The sequence below is a fragment of the Canis lupus genome, chromosome 3 (genome assembly GCF_048164855.1).
Source record: "Canis lupus baileyi chromosome 3, mCanLup2.hap1, whole genome shotgun sequence".
Taxonomy (NCBI): Eukaryota; Metazoa; Chordata; class Mammalia; order Carnivora; family Canidae; genus Canis; species Canis lupus.
In genome coordinates, this window is record NC_132840.1 from 64,132,869 (window position 1) to 64,148,850 (window position 15,982).

The 15,982-nt window shown below is 34.8% G+C and overlaps 1 protein-coding gene across 3 annotated transcripts in view; it reads right to left on the reverse strand.

The window, feature by feature from the left end:
• The window catches only part of CWF19L2 (CWF19 like cell cycle control factor 2), a 145,738-nt gene that overhangs the window by 73,505 nt on the left and 56,251 nt on the right, over nt 1-15,982 (reverse strand). For all 3 annotated transcript variants that reach the window (XM_072821811.1, XM_072821810.1, XM_072821812.1), the window contains exons 9-10: nt 7,971-8,067; nt 6,237-6,329 (exon numbers count right to left, since the gene is read on the reverse strand). In XM_072821811.1, the coding sequence (XP_072677912.1) occupies nt 6,237-6,329; nt 7,971-8,067 (190 nt within the window). The remainder of the gene's footprint in view (nt 1-6,236; nt 6,330-7,970; nt 8,068-15,982) is intronic.

Here is a 15,982-nt window from a genome sequence, read left to right on the forward strand (position 1 = left end):
TTCCTGGGTCATTCCCTCTCCAAGAAAACCATCTAACTAGTTATGGCTTTAGTAACTACTGGAGGGCCCTGGCTCACAATTTGAGAGAGCCCACAAAAGAATTCTTCATACCAAAATTCAACATGATATATATATGATCACAACTATCCAAATTATTACAAGTTGCTCTAAATTATTACATTTGAGAGAATACTTTTCATGAAACAATAAAAAAATTTTTTTAAATAAAAAAATCCTACCTCAAATGGCCAACAAGTCATTCAAGCTGATGTTTCCTATTCCATGACTGATGTCTACGGGTCACCATTCACACTTAGCAGCCGTGCTAAAGATTATTTCTGTGGCTTAGAAAGAAGTCTTACAGAGAGTTGTCATAAAGAGAAAAGCTTTTCCCTTGGCAAAGTTACAAACATGATGATAAGATCCAAAATTAATGGCTACGGCCTCAAAACATTCTCTGGATGCCCAGATTGCACTGGGCCCTCTTCACTATCCCCACATGTCTATACTTTTCCTTTGAAGTACCATCAAAGCTGTAATTATATATTTGTATAACTGATCTTATTTATAAGTTTTCTTTCCACAGAGAATGCTTTCCAAAGGAAAATATGATGTCTGAGTTAAGATTTTAAGGATGAACAGGAGGTGATAAGGAAATAGAGGGAAGGAAGGATAATATGTCTAAGCAAAGGAAATGATTTGTGCAAAGGCAATGAGCCTGGAGGGAAAGTGAGGCAGAGGTCCAGATGATGATGGCAAAGAACTGACACTTATAAAGTAGATAAGAAAAGAAAACAGCAGATTTAAGAGATATTTAGCAGGTAATGCCAACACTATTTCATGAGGAATTTGATACAAGATGCAAGAGTGAACAGATCTAAGAGTCTATGTTACTATAAAATGTGTATTTACGTATCATCTATGAAATTGTTTGGCTTTAATTTAGCTTAAAATATTTACTCTTTAGAAATAGTCTACTTAGGGATGCCTGGATAGCTCAGTGGTTGAGCATCTGCCTTTGGCTCAGGTCGTGATCCTGGAGTACTAGGATCGAGTCTCGCATCGGGCTCCCCGCTGGGAACCCTGCTTCTCCCTCTGCCTGTGTCTCTGCCTCTCTCTGTGTGTCTCTCATGAATAAATAAATAAAATCTTTCAAAAAAAAAAAAGAAAGAAAGAAAGAGTCTATTTAAAGAAATAAGTAATGCATAGAAAATACTTCTAATTGTAGACCACAGAAATCAGATAATTTAGGGAAGGGAATAAAAGAAGGAGAATTATATACAAAATAGGTACATCCCAGACCTGTTTTGCTTGGCCAGGAAAATGACTAAAGGAGGAGAAGATCTCTGTGGCAGGAAAGACTGAACTACCAAGTAAAGTATACCCATGGTGATGCAACTGGTGAACAGTGGAATAAATGCAAGGCTACAATGTTTATTTTAGATTTAAAATACTCAATTTAGAAAACTGAGAATACATGTGATTTCTACAAAGGAACTGAAAAGTATTTGCTGAATGAAGGTCAAACCTCACCACTTAAAAATGAAAGGCAAGGCATCAACACAACAGCCATTTCAATCTTGTAATTAAATTTTTTTCTCTTTTACTGTGTTTATGAGGATCAGTTGCAGAGACTGGAATGCCAAACACAGGAAAACAGTGTAGGTGTACCTATAGTATGGGAATCACAGCAATTGTGTTACAGTAAACTCACCATGTATTCAAGAATCCGAGTCAAAACACAGTGTGAAGGTCAAGTACGGTCAAACTACAATTGGAAATATTTTACATCACCACCAATCAAGTACCTGACTTTATATACAAAATGCCACAGATGAGTTTGTTTCAATTATTCATTAGTTAATGTTTCTCCGAGGCCCTCTAATTAATTCCATTAATTCCTCAGTTTCTTTCAGGAGAATGTCTATGAAACCTTCCGCAGAGCTGTCCAGGAACTGTAAAAATTTTTTTCTCTTTTTTTGCCAGCCACGCAAAAAGAATTTTACAGCCCTTGAACCATCACGCAATGACTACTTCATTATCCACCATGAATGGTAAACTGATTTGGGTGCACTATTGTAAAAAACAAAGTGTAGAGCTGAATTCCCTTAGATTAAATGTGTCGACAATGTGATTCCACTGAAGGATCATTAAGAGGGAGAAGTTACAAAATGCAGACGAGGATCTATTACATTAGAGGATTAGGATTCGACCTGTCCTGATAGAGAACTGGTCATCTTCCATAGCTTATCACTCAGTGTCCAAGCACTAGTGTGATGGATATACTATGCAGTAGTGTTACTATTTCAATAAGGTATTAAAGTGTACTTGTGGGAAGGCCAGACCAGAGGATTCTGAGGTTCACAGATCATTTTTAAGTAGAAAACTCTCAGTGATAAAATTAATTGAAGGCACTTGTATAACACATACTTCAAGTGTTTCTTGGGGTTGTCTACAATATGCCATGTGTTACTCCAGGCACAACATATGAACTGAGAGAAACAGCCCTTGTCCTAAATACTGAATACTTCACTCTCTAAAAAGGAAGGAAAATAAGCAAACTAATAATTACAAGTGCTGATGGCTGTTCACTAGAGCCAAAACAATATTCATAGATTGCTGAATCATGAGATTTACCTTGTTCATACAGCCTAGCATTTCTAACACAAACTATGCAATGAAAGCTCTCCTCTTCATTCAACTGTTCTATGAATGAGATTTTCTCCCAAAGCACAAAATTTTTATAAGAAACATCTCAGGATTTTCCTCTAATAAGTCAGGAAATTTCTGTGAAGTAGGAAACAACTCTGCATTCTATTCTCATTTCTCAACAAAAGTACTCTGAAAGGCAGTTGAGTCAAGGCCCTGGCCTTGGGAGAATAAATGACTTTACTGGCAGCAGAGAATTCTATCAGAGTTGTGTGTAGGTTTTGCATGTATGTCTGGTAAGGCTTGAACAAAATGTGCAAGTGTACAGTCTCTGCAGAGAAGATAAAGTTTTCTTTGTGGTCAAAAAATCCTTAGAATAAAAATCTTTCTATATGAAGCTTCAAGGCTATTCAGTTTCCTGAAGAGTTTACAAACAGAAAGTCAATTTTGTGTACTACTTTGAATACGACTTTGAATCCTGCTCCACTGGGTTATGTGGTTCACTGCTCAGAAGCTAGGAGGATCTAAAAATCACAGATATTAGTAATATTATAAACTTATTTGCTCAAGAGAGGAGATACAGTTACTTTAGGATATCCTTAAAACAACAGGAAAAAAAGTTATTTAAAAGAAGATCTGCTTTAGTTTTTTCAGTTGAATTGCTTTCAATTTCAAGAATCCCCTGAAGTCCAGTCACAGCTTTAGAACCCTTTTGTATAAAGTGACAAGTGTTGGGAAAGAAACAGGTATAGATTACAGGCTGACGACTAGAATACAAATATATATCACCTGAAAAGATAAATGCCACAGAGAATACTTTACGGGCCTTAAGTCTCAAAATAAGAATAGGTCACAATTTTTTGAGAGAATGAAAAAAAAGGCTTCAGAAGGAAGTAAAGACAAATTGAAAAGTGGACAAACTTCAAGAGGGTGATCTCTGGCACAGAAAATTAGTAGCACATGTAAATGTCAGAGTGACATATACGTTATATGAGGGCCTTGGAAGTGAGGCTGGAAAATGGGGCGCATCTATGGAAGGTCACATCATAGGAGGATCTGGGATTTAACAGAGTTAGCACAAAGAGACCACACAGAAGTGTTAAGAGTATAAAAGTTCTATGATCACAAGGACCTTAAAAACCTAAGTATGGCTGAAGTGCATAAGACCAACCATACAGTGCCCCTGGGTCCAACTTCCTCTGTAAGTCCCTACTTTGTAACTCTACTTGCAGTGTCTTACTTTCAACTCCTTAATCTGTGTAAGAAATGTTAAGTGAACCACTTTTTAATTTTTTTAATTCAATTAATTAATATATAATATATTATTGGTTTCAGGTCAGTAATTCATCAGTTGCATACAACACCCAAGTGCTCATCACATCATGTGACCTCCTTAATGCTCATCACCTAGGTACCCCATCCCTCCATCCCCCTCCTCTCCAGTAACTCTCAGTTTGTTTCCTAGAGTTAAGAGTCTCTTATGGTTTGTCTCCCTCTCTGATTTCATCTTATTTTTTCCTCTCTTCCCCTCTGATCTTTTGTTTCATTTCTTAAATTCCACAAGTGAGAGCATATGATAATTGTCTTTCTCTGACTGACTTATCTCAGTATAATACCCTCCAGTTCCATCCACATCATTGCAAATGGCAAGATTTCATTTTTGATGGGTGAGTAATATTCCACTTGTATACATTACCACATCTTCTTTATCTATTCATCTATCAATGGACACCTAAGTTAACCACTTTTTTAAAATAGGAGTTGGTACAACGTAGTAAAAACAGCCAATTTTACAAACATAGTCTCTACTATGATCTAAATCATCAATAATACTAGCTTGAAGAATACCCTATGGAACTTGACTTCATATATTCTCATCTCCTCACATACAGATATTAAATTATACATATTAATCTTTGAGAGCAATCCTTTAAAATTAGTTATAAATCTCATTATAATCCTCTCAACACTGTAATACACCCATTTCAGCCCTTCAACTTTTCCTATCTACATTTAACTCCTGCACTGATTTCATGTGATTATAATGGAGTTAAATACCATGTCAAATGTCAAGAGCTCTCCAATTCCAGTTCAGAATTCCCTAATTTCCAACATCAACCTGTCTCCCTTACATTTCTATTTGTTCCACATCTAAAAGACATCCAGGGGCACCTGGGTGGCTCAGTGGTTGAGCATCTGCCTTCGGCTCAGGGCATGATCCTGAGGTCCTGGGATTGAGTCCCGCATCAGGCTCCCTGCGGGGAGCTCCTTCTCCCTCTGCGAATGTCTCTGCCTCTCTGTGTGTGTCTCTTATGAGTGAATAAAATTTAAAAATATTTTTAAAATTTAAAAAATAATTTAAAAAAAGACATCCAAATCCAACATATCTAAAAATAGAACTACTACTTTTTTCCCAAAAACATACTCCCCTCTTCTTTCTACACCTCCAAGAACAGCCACTCTATTCTTCCAGCTGCTCAGGCTTTAAAACTTTGAAGTCATTTTGCCTCCCCTCTGTATTTCATACACCCCTCTCATCTAAACCATTATAAAAATCCTCTCTACTCTCCTTTCAAACTATACACAGGAAACATTTATGCATATAAGAATCTAACCACTTCTAACCATCTCCTAGGCTACTATCTTGGTCAAAGCCATTACTATTCTTTGTGTGATTATTGCCAGAACCTTTCTACATTCCAGCTTCTACTCTCATGCTTCTTCAATTTACTCTTAACAAAGAAGCCAGGATAATCCTGTAAAATATATCTTCTCCTGGAAACCCTTTAATGCCACCTCATTCAGAATAAAAACACACTTCCTCATCCTGACTTTCAAGCTTCACATGATCAGGCCTCCCATGGCCTCTCTAACCTGGATCTTCTAACTTCCCTGTCTTCCAACCATTCCCCTCCAGCAACAATAGGCTCCCTGCTTTTCCAATCTTTGAGAACTCTCTGCTCCTCATGCCCCGATTGCTCTTCACCCAGATACAAGGATCCACTGTTTCACTTCAAATCTTGTCACTTTTTTTTTTTTTTTGTCACTTTTTCAACCATAATAAGCTTGTGTACTCAAAGCCACAGGGCACTCAAGATCCCACTAGCCTTCCACTGGGTGTCTAACTTTCTAATATGCTACAGAATTTATTATGTTTAATGTGTGCTGTCTCTCCCGACCCAAATGAAACTCCATGCAGGCAGGCATTTTTATCCATCCTGCTCACTAATAGATGGATGCATGAATCCTGGAACAAAATATTTTGTTTTTTTATGAAACAGATACCAAATTGAAGTTTCTCATTCTTTAGGGGAAGAATTTAAGGACCAGAGTGTATTCTATGAAGTCAAAGTATCAGTAAATGGTAGAGTCCAAAATAAAATAGGGTCTCTCTGGCTTAAGCTTTTTTCCACTAGAACACACTGGTGGAACATGAGAGAATATATACAAAAATAAATTTTAAAAACAAGCAAATACATATAAATACACCAACACAGATATAGAGACATTTTACATTAAAATATTACCACTGCCAAGTAGTAGTATTATACAAGGTCATTATATACCTACAAACTTTCATCACTTACCTCTACCCCAGATTTTTTTGCTGATATCTGTGTTATAGTTTCTTTGAGTTTATTTGCCTTTTCAAGTTGAGCTTTAAGTCGTTCTGCTAATTCCTTCAAAGTGAAAAAAAAAAAAAAACCAACAACAACAAAAAAAGAGAAAAACAAGAAAAATAGGTGTCATATATAGCTTAATTCCTCAGTGTAGAGTACTTCAAATTTAAACAACAGAAGGGAAAATAGCCTAGTGAACACTGAGGTAGCCAAAGCCTGAATTCAACCACCAACTCAGAGACTAGTAAATTGCTTTTTAATGAATTTATCTCAGTTACACACTTCTCAAATACCCATGGTATTTGTTTATGCTTTGAAGGTAAATAATTACAAGGACATATATTCTAGAGGAGAGACAGGGGCATGAAGAAAATATACAACCTCAAGAACGACTTTTTTCTAATTCTCTGGATACTATAAACATTCAATACTCAAAAATTCAGTTACTGTAACAAGAAAGCCTTAACAAGATTTAAATATTACCTTCTTTATTATTGAGAAATTTAAATTAGAACTCTAAATATATCTCATTTTTACTCTAGAAAGTCTATAAAAATTTATATAAAACAACTGACACACAAAGAAACAAATTAAACAAATAGAATTACATGACAAGCAAAGAATAGTATTCTCTACCACAATGGTTCATGACCAAAGGAACACTTCTTTTAACATAAATTAGCTTCCTAATTTGGTTAGGACCTCTCTTTCACTATTTTAAACTAATTCCTTTGTGCTCTCAAAACTCAAACTTATTTCCTGCTATTATTATTGTTGGTGGTAGTTTGGCCTCTCTTACCAATTTCTGGGGTGGGCTGAAGTTCAGTGTTTCCAAAGACCAGATTCAAAGAGAAAGAGCAAGATAAGCCTTGTATTAGACACACAAACTAACAAAAATAGAAGCATCTTGTTCGACCACCTTTTATTCTACTGAATAGTGTCACACTGATAGTACAACAAAAGGGAAACCACTTAAAGATCACTGATATTTGGGTCTGAGATGAATACATTCATATGACCATGAGGGAATCTACTGTCAAGACATGCAAAGCTGTCTGGCTTTCCTATCCCACCATGCATAATGTAACATGTACTAGTACATCAGAAATGTGACACTATAATACATAAGTAATCAATAAATATATATGGGTGTAGCTCTCACCAAATCATCCCCATTTTTTTTAAATTCTGAGGTAAATCAGTCTTAAATCATAACACTATTATGAAAACTAAATGAACTAACTTATACAAAAATCTAATGCTTATCAGGCATAAACATACTCCATTACAATTTGGACAAGTGAATTAACCATCTTTTTTAGAAGCTCATTTGTGAGATTCCTAAGTAAAGAAATCTAAGAAAGAAATTCACACTCTTAATAATATGTAACTAAAACAGGGAAAGAAGACAATGCCACCTTTATCTCCTTCAAATAAGCTATGCTAGAAGTCCAAAGTAGAAAGGAAATTTTAAAAACATTTTGTTCCCTATGATCTTAAATTTCAAAAATCTGACAAGACATTTTATTTAGAAGTAGACAGAACTGTTTTTAGAAATATTCAAGAATTTCTTTAAAGAATAAATAAACAGCAGTTATTTTCAAACTGTGCTACATCCACATTGCAAAGAAACTCCCAAAATTACTTGTAAGAGTTAAAGAGTTAATGTCTATTCTCCTAAGAACAACACAGAAGACTTACCATATTTCCCATCATCTCTGCCTTGATAATCCTGGCTCCCAATTTATTCTTCTCATCAATACTCAAGATGTGGCTGGAATCATCCTCAGGACCACCTCTGTTTGAACAACACAGATTAAAAGCATATGAGGGATCCCTGGGTGGCGCAGCGGTTTAGCGCCTGCCTTTGGCCCAGGGCGCGATCCTGGAGACCCGGGATCGAATCCCACGTCAGGCTCCCGGTGCATGGAGCCTGCCTCTCCCTCTGCCTGTGTCTCTGCCTCTCCTTCTGCCTGTGTCTCTGCCTCTCTCTCTCTGTGTGTGACTATCATAAATAAATAAATAAATTTAAAAAAAAAAAGCATATGAAATATAGGAACATTCAAGTAACAACATGAAGACCCAAATGTTATTTTCATTGACGTCAACAAAATTCTTTAGCAAAACAAACAAAAAAAACAAAATTTCAGTATTTCACCAAAAATCAACAGTTTAAAGTTCTCTGTTACAATGTCACAATGGCCTGTGGCAGTTATAATAATAACTGATCAAAGTTCCAGCAACAATGAGATAAATAATAATGTCACTATTCTTTACTAATATTTCCATAATCATTTTTAAAAAGGAAACAAGAGAAAATTAAAACACTAGAATCAGGGCATAATTCTACATGGCAGGGGTAATTCTTATTTGGTGTGATTAAATTACGGATAAGCTAAGAAACTATAACTAGGAAATGACTATTTAACTGCATTCAAAGGGCACCTGGGCGGCTCAGTCAGTTAAGAGTCTGCCTTTGGCTCAGGTCATGATCCCAGGGTCCTGGGATGGAGTATAGCATTGGCATCGGTGCATTGGTGGCATCAGGCTCCCTGCTCAGTGGGGAGCCTGCTTCTCCCTCTCCCGCTGCCCCTCCCCCTGCTTGTACTCTCTCACTCTCTAGCTTGCTCTCCAGCACACGCACTCTCTCTCCAATAAATAAATAATTTTAAAAATAATATTTAAATAAATAAATAAATAAATAAATAACCACATTCAAAGAATAAAAACAATGACCATGCGTCCTTTTTGCAAAATAAACCCTGAATAAGTCAAACAACATAAACTAATTTATAACTAAGATCATGTCCCAAACCTATACTCGGTGAAGACGAGAAATTTCCAGCTAGGGTTAGAGTCCTGGCATAAAAAAGTTGTCTCAGTTACTTCTTTATGAAAGATAATGGCAGGGAAGGGGAATGCCGGCCGCACCTGAAGGACTCCTTAGTGAATGAGACATAGCTAGAACTCCAAATCAGCCAGAGAAAGGAGAAAGAAAGCTGGAAAGCGAAAAAATTACAGCAAAGTGTGGAGCATTCCCCTTGAGTATTCAGCAAGAAACTACCTGTAGTCAGAGAAACCATCATTCCAAAGAGCAGAGGAACAGTATTCAGTATTTCAGGAATGGAAAACTCACAAATCAGAAAACACTGGGTAGAGTATTAGGGGCCATACTTCATTACTGGAAGTCTAAAGGAACAAATAGTTTCCAATTCATTTAACTATGTCACAAAGCTCAAGAATATTTACAAGAATTCAAAAATATTCAGCAATCAACAAGGTAAAATTCATAATATCTGGTATTCAATCAAAGATTACCAGACATGCAAAGACATATAAAAGTAAGACCCACAATTAGGAGAAAAAGCTATCAATCAAAATCAACCCCAAAATGACTCAGATGTAAGAAACTACAGATAAGAAAATTAAGTTATTATTTTAACGGTATTTATATGTTTAAAAAATTATAAACTAAGATATAAAATAGATCAGAATTGAGCTTCTATAGTTGAAAACTACAATGTCTGAGATAAAAAATATAGTAGATAGGGTTCATGAAAGATTAAACTGCAAAAAAATTTGTGAACTTGAAATCTTAAAACCCATGCAGCAAAATGAAACAAGAGAAGAAAAGAATTTTAAAAAATAAAAAGAGCTTCAGAGCTATGAGACAACCTTAAATACCCTTCTGTTCATGTCATTGGAGACCCTGAAAGAAACAAATGGGAGACAGAATATACAAAGGCCAATTTTCCAGATTTACTAAAAATTTAAAAACTTACAGAACCAAGAATCTCAGGAAATCCTAAGCCCAAAAAGAACTATAAAAAAACAAAAAAGCAAAACAAAACAAAAAAAAACAACCCCACATCAGGGCACATCATAATCAAATTGCTCAAAGCTAGTAATAAAGAGAACACTTTTAAAGCAGCCATAGTGGAGAGAAAAAGACACACTTAAGCAAACAGAAACAGGTAAATGTTACAGCAGATTTCTCATCAGAAACAATCCAAGCAAGAAGAGAACAGCAATACCTCTAAGATACTTTAAATCGTCAACCGAGAATTCTATATCAAGTGAAGGTATCTTTCAAATGTAACACAAAATGAAGCCCCTTTCAGAAACAAAGTTGAAAGAATGTTAAATAAAAGGCAGAAGAAAAATTATACCAGACTGAAATGTGGATCAATCCAAAGGAAAGAAGAGCAACAGAAATGATGATAAGAGTAAATGTATAATACTTTTTATTACACAAATTTCCTTAAAATAACTATTTAAACAAAATAATAAGTGAGAGGTTTATGACGAGGGTAAGTGAAATGTATGACAATGCTAACAGAAAGGACAAGAGGGGTAAGTGTAAATAAAAACTATTGTAAAAAAAAAAAAAAAAAAAGGGATCCCTGGGTGGCGCAGCGGTTTGGCGCCTGCCTTTGGCCCAGGGCGCGATCCTGGAGACCCGGGATCGAATCCCACATCGGGCTCCCGGTGCATGGAGCCTGCTTCTCCCTCTGCCTGTGTCTCTGCCTCTCTCTCTCTCTCTGTGACTATCGTAAGTAAATAAATAAAAATTAAAAAAAAAAAAACTATTGTAAAGTTCTTATACCATACCGCAATGGTATAACACCACCTAAAATTGGACAAGTTAAAGATGTATACTATCAAATATAAAGAAACGACAAAAATAACACCCAAAAAAATTATAAGAAATAGAATCATAAAAATATGCAATCTAAAATAAGTCAGATAAAGAGGAAAAAGAGAACAAAGAACAGATAGTATAAACAGAGAAGAAATATCAAAATTACAGATTTAAACCTTATTATATTACATTATATATAAATGATTTAACCATCTGAAATAAAAGGTAAAACTGTCAGGTAAAAGAGCAAAACTCAACAACAAGAAACATACTATAAAAACACAAATATGTTAAATATAAAAGGGTGGAAAAAGATATACTGTTGTAACACTAGTCAAAAGAAAGGTGAAGTGGCTTCTTTAAAATCAAACAAATTATATTACAGAGCAATAAATATTACCAGGAACAAAGAAAGCTTTTTCATTTCATATGAAAAAGTGAATCCATCAAGAGTACAGAAAAATCCCTAAATGTTTATGCACATAATGAGGGCTTCAAAATACATAAAACAAAAACTGATAAAATTGCAAAGAGAAACAGACTAATTTACAATTATAGTTGTCGATTTCAAGACTCCACTCTCAATATTTGATGGAATAAATAAATTCTTCAAGGATATGCAAGACTTGAATAACACTAACAACTAACATGACCTAGTGAACAATCAGAGAATATTCTACTCAACAACAGAATACATTCTTTCCTAGTACATAGGAACACTTAACCAAGACAGACCATATTCTGAGCTATACAAGTGTCCATAAACTTAAAGGGATTTAAGTCATACAAACTATGTTCTCTAAATCCCGTGATATTATTAACAAAGATCTCTGGAAAATCCTCAACTATTTGGAAACTAAATAGCATATCTGCAAATAACCCATGGTCAAGAACGAAATCAAAGAGAAATTTAAAAGTATTTCAAATCAAATAAAAATATAAACATAATATATCAGAATTTACAGGATGCTACCAAAGTATTACTTACGGAGAAACTTATAGCTAGCTCTAAATGCTTATTTCTAATATAAGAAAGATCTCAAATCAATAATCTCAGTTTACAAGTTAAGTAGAAAAAGAAGAGCAACTCAAACCCAAGTAAGCAGAATGCAAGAAATAATAAAAATCAGAGTGGGAATAAATTAAAAAACAGAAAAACAATAAAGAAATGCAATGAAACCAAATCTGTTTAGGACAATCAATGAAATTGGTAAACCTCTAGTTGAACTAATTAGGGGGGAAAAAGATAAAAATTACCAATAAAGAAATGAGAGATGCAAAATCACTAAACATTCTGAACACCTTACAAAAAGATATCTGGATGGAAATAAGCACATAAAGAGATGCTCAATATCACTTGCCATTAGGAAAATGCAAATTAAAACCATGAGATACTGCTACACATTTCCAAGAATAACAAAAATTGACCATTCTAAGTTTTTGCAAGGATGTAAAGGAACTGCAAGTCTTACACACTGCTAATGGGAATGTAAAATGATACAACTCGGTAAAACTATTTCACAGTTTCTTAAAATTTAAAGATTTAATTACCATATGATCTAGCCAGTCCTCTCCTAGGTATTCACTCAAGAGATAAAGCAGCATACATCCATACAAAGATTTATACATGAATGTTCAAAGAAGCTTTATGTATAATAGCTAAAAACTGGAAATGTTCAAAATGTGCACCAACAGGTGAATGGAAAAATTGTGTTCTCTCTACCAAAGCCAAACTACCCACCCACCAATAAAAAAGAATAAATTATTGTTATATGCAACGACATAGATGAAGCACAAAGTGAAAGCCAGACAAAAAAAGAGTACATAACATATGATTCCACTTATATAAAACTCTAGAAAATGTAAACTAGTTTATAATTAAAGAAAGCAGATGAGTGGAAGTTTAGGGGACTTGTAAAGGTGTGGGGAGAGGTGGAAAGAATTATAAAAGGGTACCAGAAGCTTTGGGGGGGGTTGAGGTTTCATAAGAATATACATTTTTTAAAACTCACCAAATTATACATTTTATATATATGCAGTTTATATATGTCAATTATACCTCAATATAAATATACCTCAAAAAAATTCTCAAAGGGGAGTGATAAAAAACTTTTAAGCTGAAAAACCTGTCATAATCTCACATATAAAGGATATATCTATGATATTCCTAATTTTTCTGAATTACTAAATATCATCATACTCTACTGAAAGTACTTGAGTTTTCAACATACATGCTGAGCCAGTAATACTAAACTATATATATAGACCTTTAAATCAAAACTTGACCTAACAACCAATTATTTTTAAGTAGCAAATTCCTTTTTGGGCAAAAATATATATATATAAATCTTTCAATAGGTAGCATTTGAGTTTTTTAAAAAAATAAATAAAAATTTAAAAGATTTATTTTTAAAAAAACATTAATATCTGCAAAAAAATTCTATAAGAACCATTTCATATTAGGGAAAGAAAAAAACCACATTCTGGTGCTCAAAGAAACCTAAAATATTACAAGTGAAGCACCAATAGAAAGGAACATGTTTTTGTTCCCCTCAAGTCCTTTCAATCTACTTTTTATTTTGTATTTTTGATACACTGATGTTTACTGAGCACTTCCCCATGCCAGATACTATGAAGTAACTTTACTCCCCCCCTCCTTTTTTTTTGAGACGTGACCTATTTTTTTCTTCCAAATTCTTATTTAAATTCTAGTTAGTTAACATATAGTGTAATACTGATTTCAGGAGTAGAATTTAGTGATGCATCACTTACATACAACACCCAGTGCTCATCACAAGTGCCCTCCTTCATGCCCATCAGCCATCTAGCCCAACTCCCCATCTACCTACCTCCATCCACCCTCAGTTTGTTCTCTATCCCCCAGGGTCTCTTATGGTTTGCCACTTTCTCTTTTTCGTATTACCTTCCCACACATTCATCTGTTTTGTTTCCTAAATTCCACATATGAGTGATATTATATGGTGTACATCTTTCTCTGACTCAATCTACGTTAAAAACCAATTAAGAACAACAGTAGGAGGTATTACTTGTATTGTTGAGGTACTACCTGTATTGTTAGTTGTATTTTTGTATGGAAAATATTTTTTAGTAACTTTTTCCAAATTAAATTCTGAAGTACACATAATTTTTATTGTATTATAAATGTAATTTATTTTAATTTCAGGCAACCCAATCATATTTCAATAAAAAGCTGGACTTCCTAACCAACACAACTTTCCTCAACTTGTTTTCTTTCTCATTCGATTAATTCCTCGAAATTCTCTGCTTTGAAAACTACTATTCCTGTTCTTTATGTAGGAATTATATAAATATTAAATTTTTACATGTATGTATAAGGCATAACAAATTTAACCATACTTCCTGCCCTTTTGAAAAAGTTATCAGTGGAATTATTCCCCCATGAAGTCAGCCTGCCCCTGGATCTACCTTTTAAACTGCCCAGCTTCCTAAGTGAAAAACTTCCTAATATTCCTTCCGATTTTTCTGCCTTTCCTTGATGCCAAATCTTTAAGTACTTGACCAAATTTTTCTTTCCAACAGTTATTCCTAATTCAACCATTTTTCATCTCAACTCCAGCCAACTGAGAAATAAAGAACATAGGAAAGGTAAAATGGATAAGGGGTTGGTTTCCTCACTATTTCTCCAAACTTTTCTTTGCTAATCCAATAGATGTTTTACTATAATCCCGACACATAACATGTGCACACAGGATTTCTCACTGAATTCAAATATTCAGGAAATAAGCTGTCTTGCATGCAAGCTCAGATTTATAGAATTATAGACCTATATTCAGAATTATAGAATAAACACCAGAGAAGTCTAGATGGCACAGTCAGTTAAGCATCTGACTCGTGGTTTCAACTCAAGTTGTGATCTCAGGGTTGTGAGATTGAGCACCATGCTGGGCTCCACGCTCAGCGTGGAGTCTACCTGAGATTCTCTCTCCCTCTTCCTCTGTCTCTCCTGCTCTCCTGCTCTCTCTCTCTCTCTCTCTCAAATAAATAAATTTTAGAAAAAGAAGGAGGAGAAGGAGGAAGAGGAAAAGAAGAAAAGTCAAAGGCCCAAAACCATTAATTCATCTCCTTTAGAGAAGAAAGATTTTAGGGATGTTAATAAACTACTATACCAAGTGTCAATATGTCAACAGATACATGCCTATGAATAGATAAGGATAAAAATAAAAGTATAAATACCTAAAAACAGACTACTAATAAAATTCTAAGAGTTCCTAATGCAAGCTTTGCATGAAGCTCTAGAAGCTGTTTCTTTAAACTGCCAATTATAACCTGGCTTGAAATGAGAAATCCTTCCTAGGATTATGAGAAAAGGAGTTCTGGAGTTAGACTGACATGAGTTCAAATCTAGACTCTGTCACTAACTTTATGAGATTGGGCAAGTGTCTTAACCTGAGGCTATAAAACCCAAACACTGATTAATACATACCCTTACATTATAGGATCAAATGTGATAATGTATAAAATTATAGTAATTGCAGTAATAGAATAAAATTCCAAACACAACACATAACCTGGTACTCAATAATGGTTAGTTCCTTTTGCCCCTAAGAGCCAATTACTAAATCAAAGAATTCTCCAACCAGTACTCCATTCACTATGTTCAAAATCCAATGGTGAAATCTTTTCAAGAAAAGAAAGAGGGCTGCTGGGCTGGCTCAGTAGGTGACTCTTGACCTCCGGGTCAGGAACTCAAGCCCCACGCTGGGTGTAAAGATTACTTACATAAATTAAAAAAACTTAAGACAAACGTACAGAAGAATGTCTAGGGATGGTGCACAGAGAAGTAACCAAACCCTTTCAGGGACAGCAGAATTAAAAGCTTCATCACTGAGCCGTGGAGGCCAACTCAAGTTCCTCCTCTCTTCTACATTCATTCACTCCTTCAGTTCATGACTTCTTATCTCTCAACTATAGCCTCCTAAGCAGTATTTCAGACTCAAATCTGTTCCATTTCCCAAGTTAACCTATGGAATACCTTGGAATCTTTCTAAAATACAACTCTGATTTCAAATCCTGGACATACCTGTTTCCT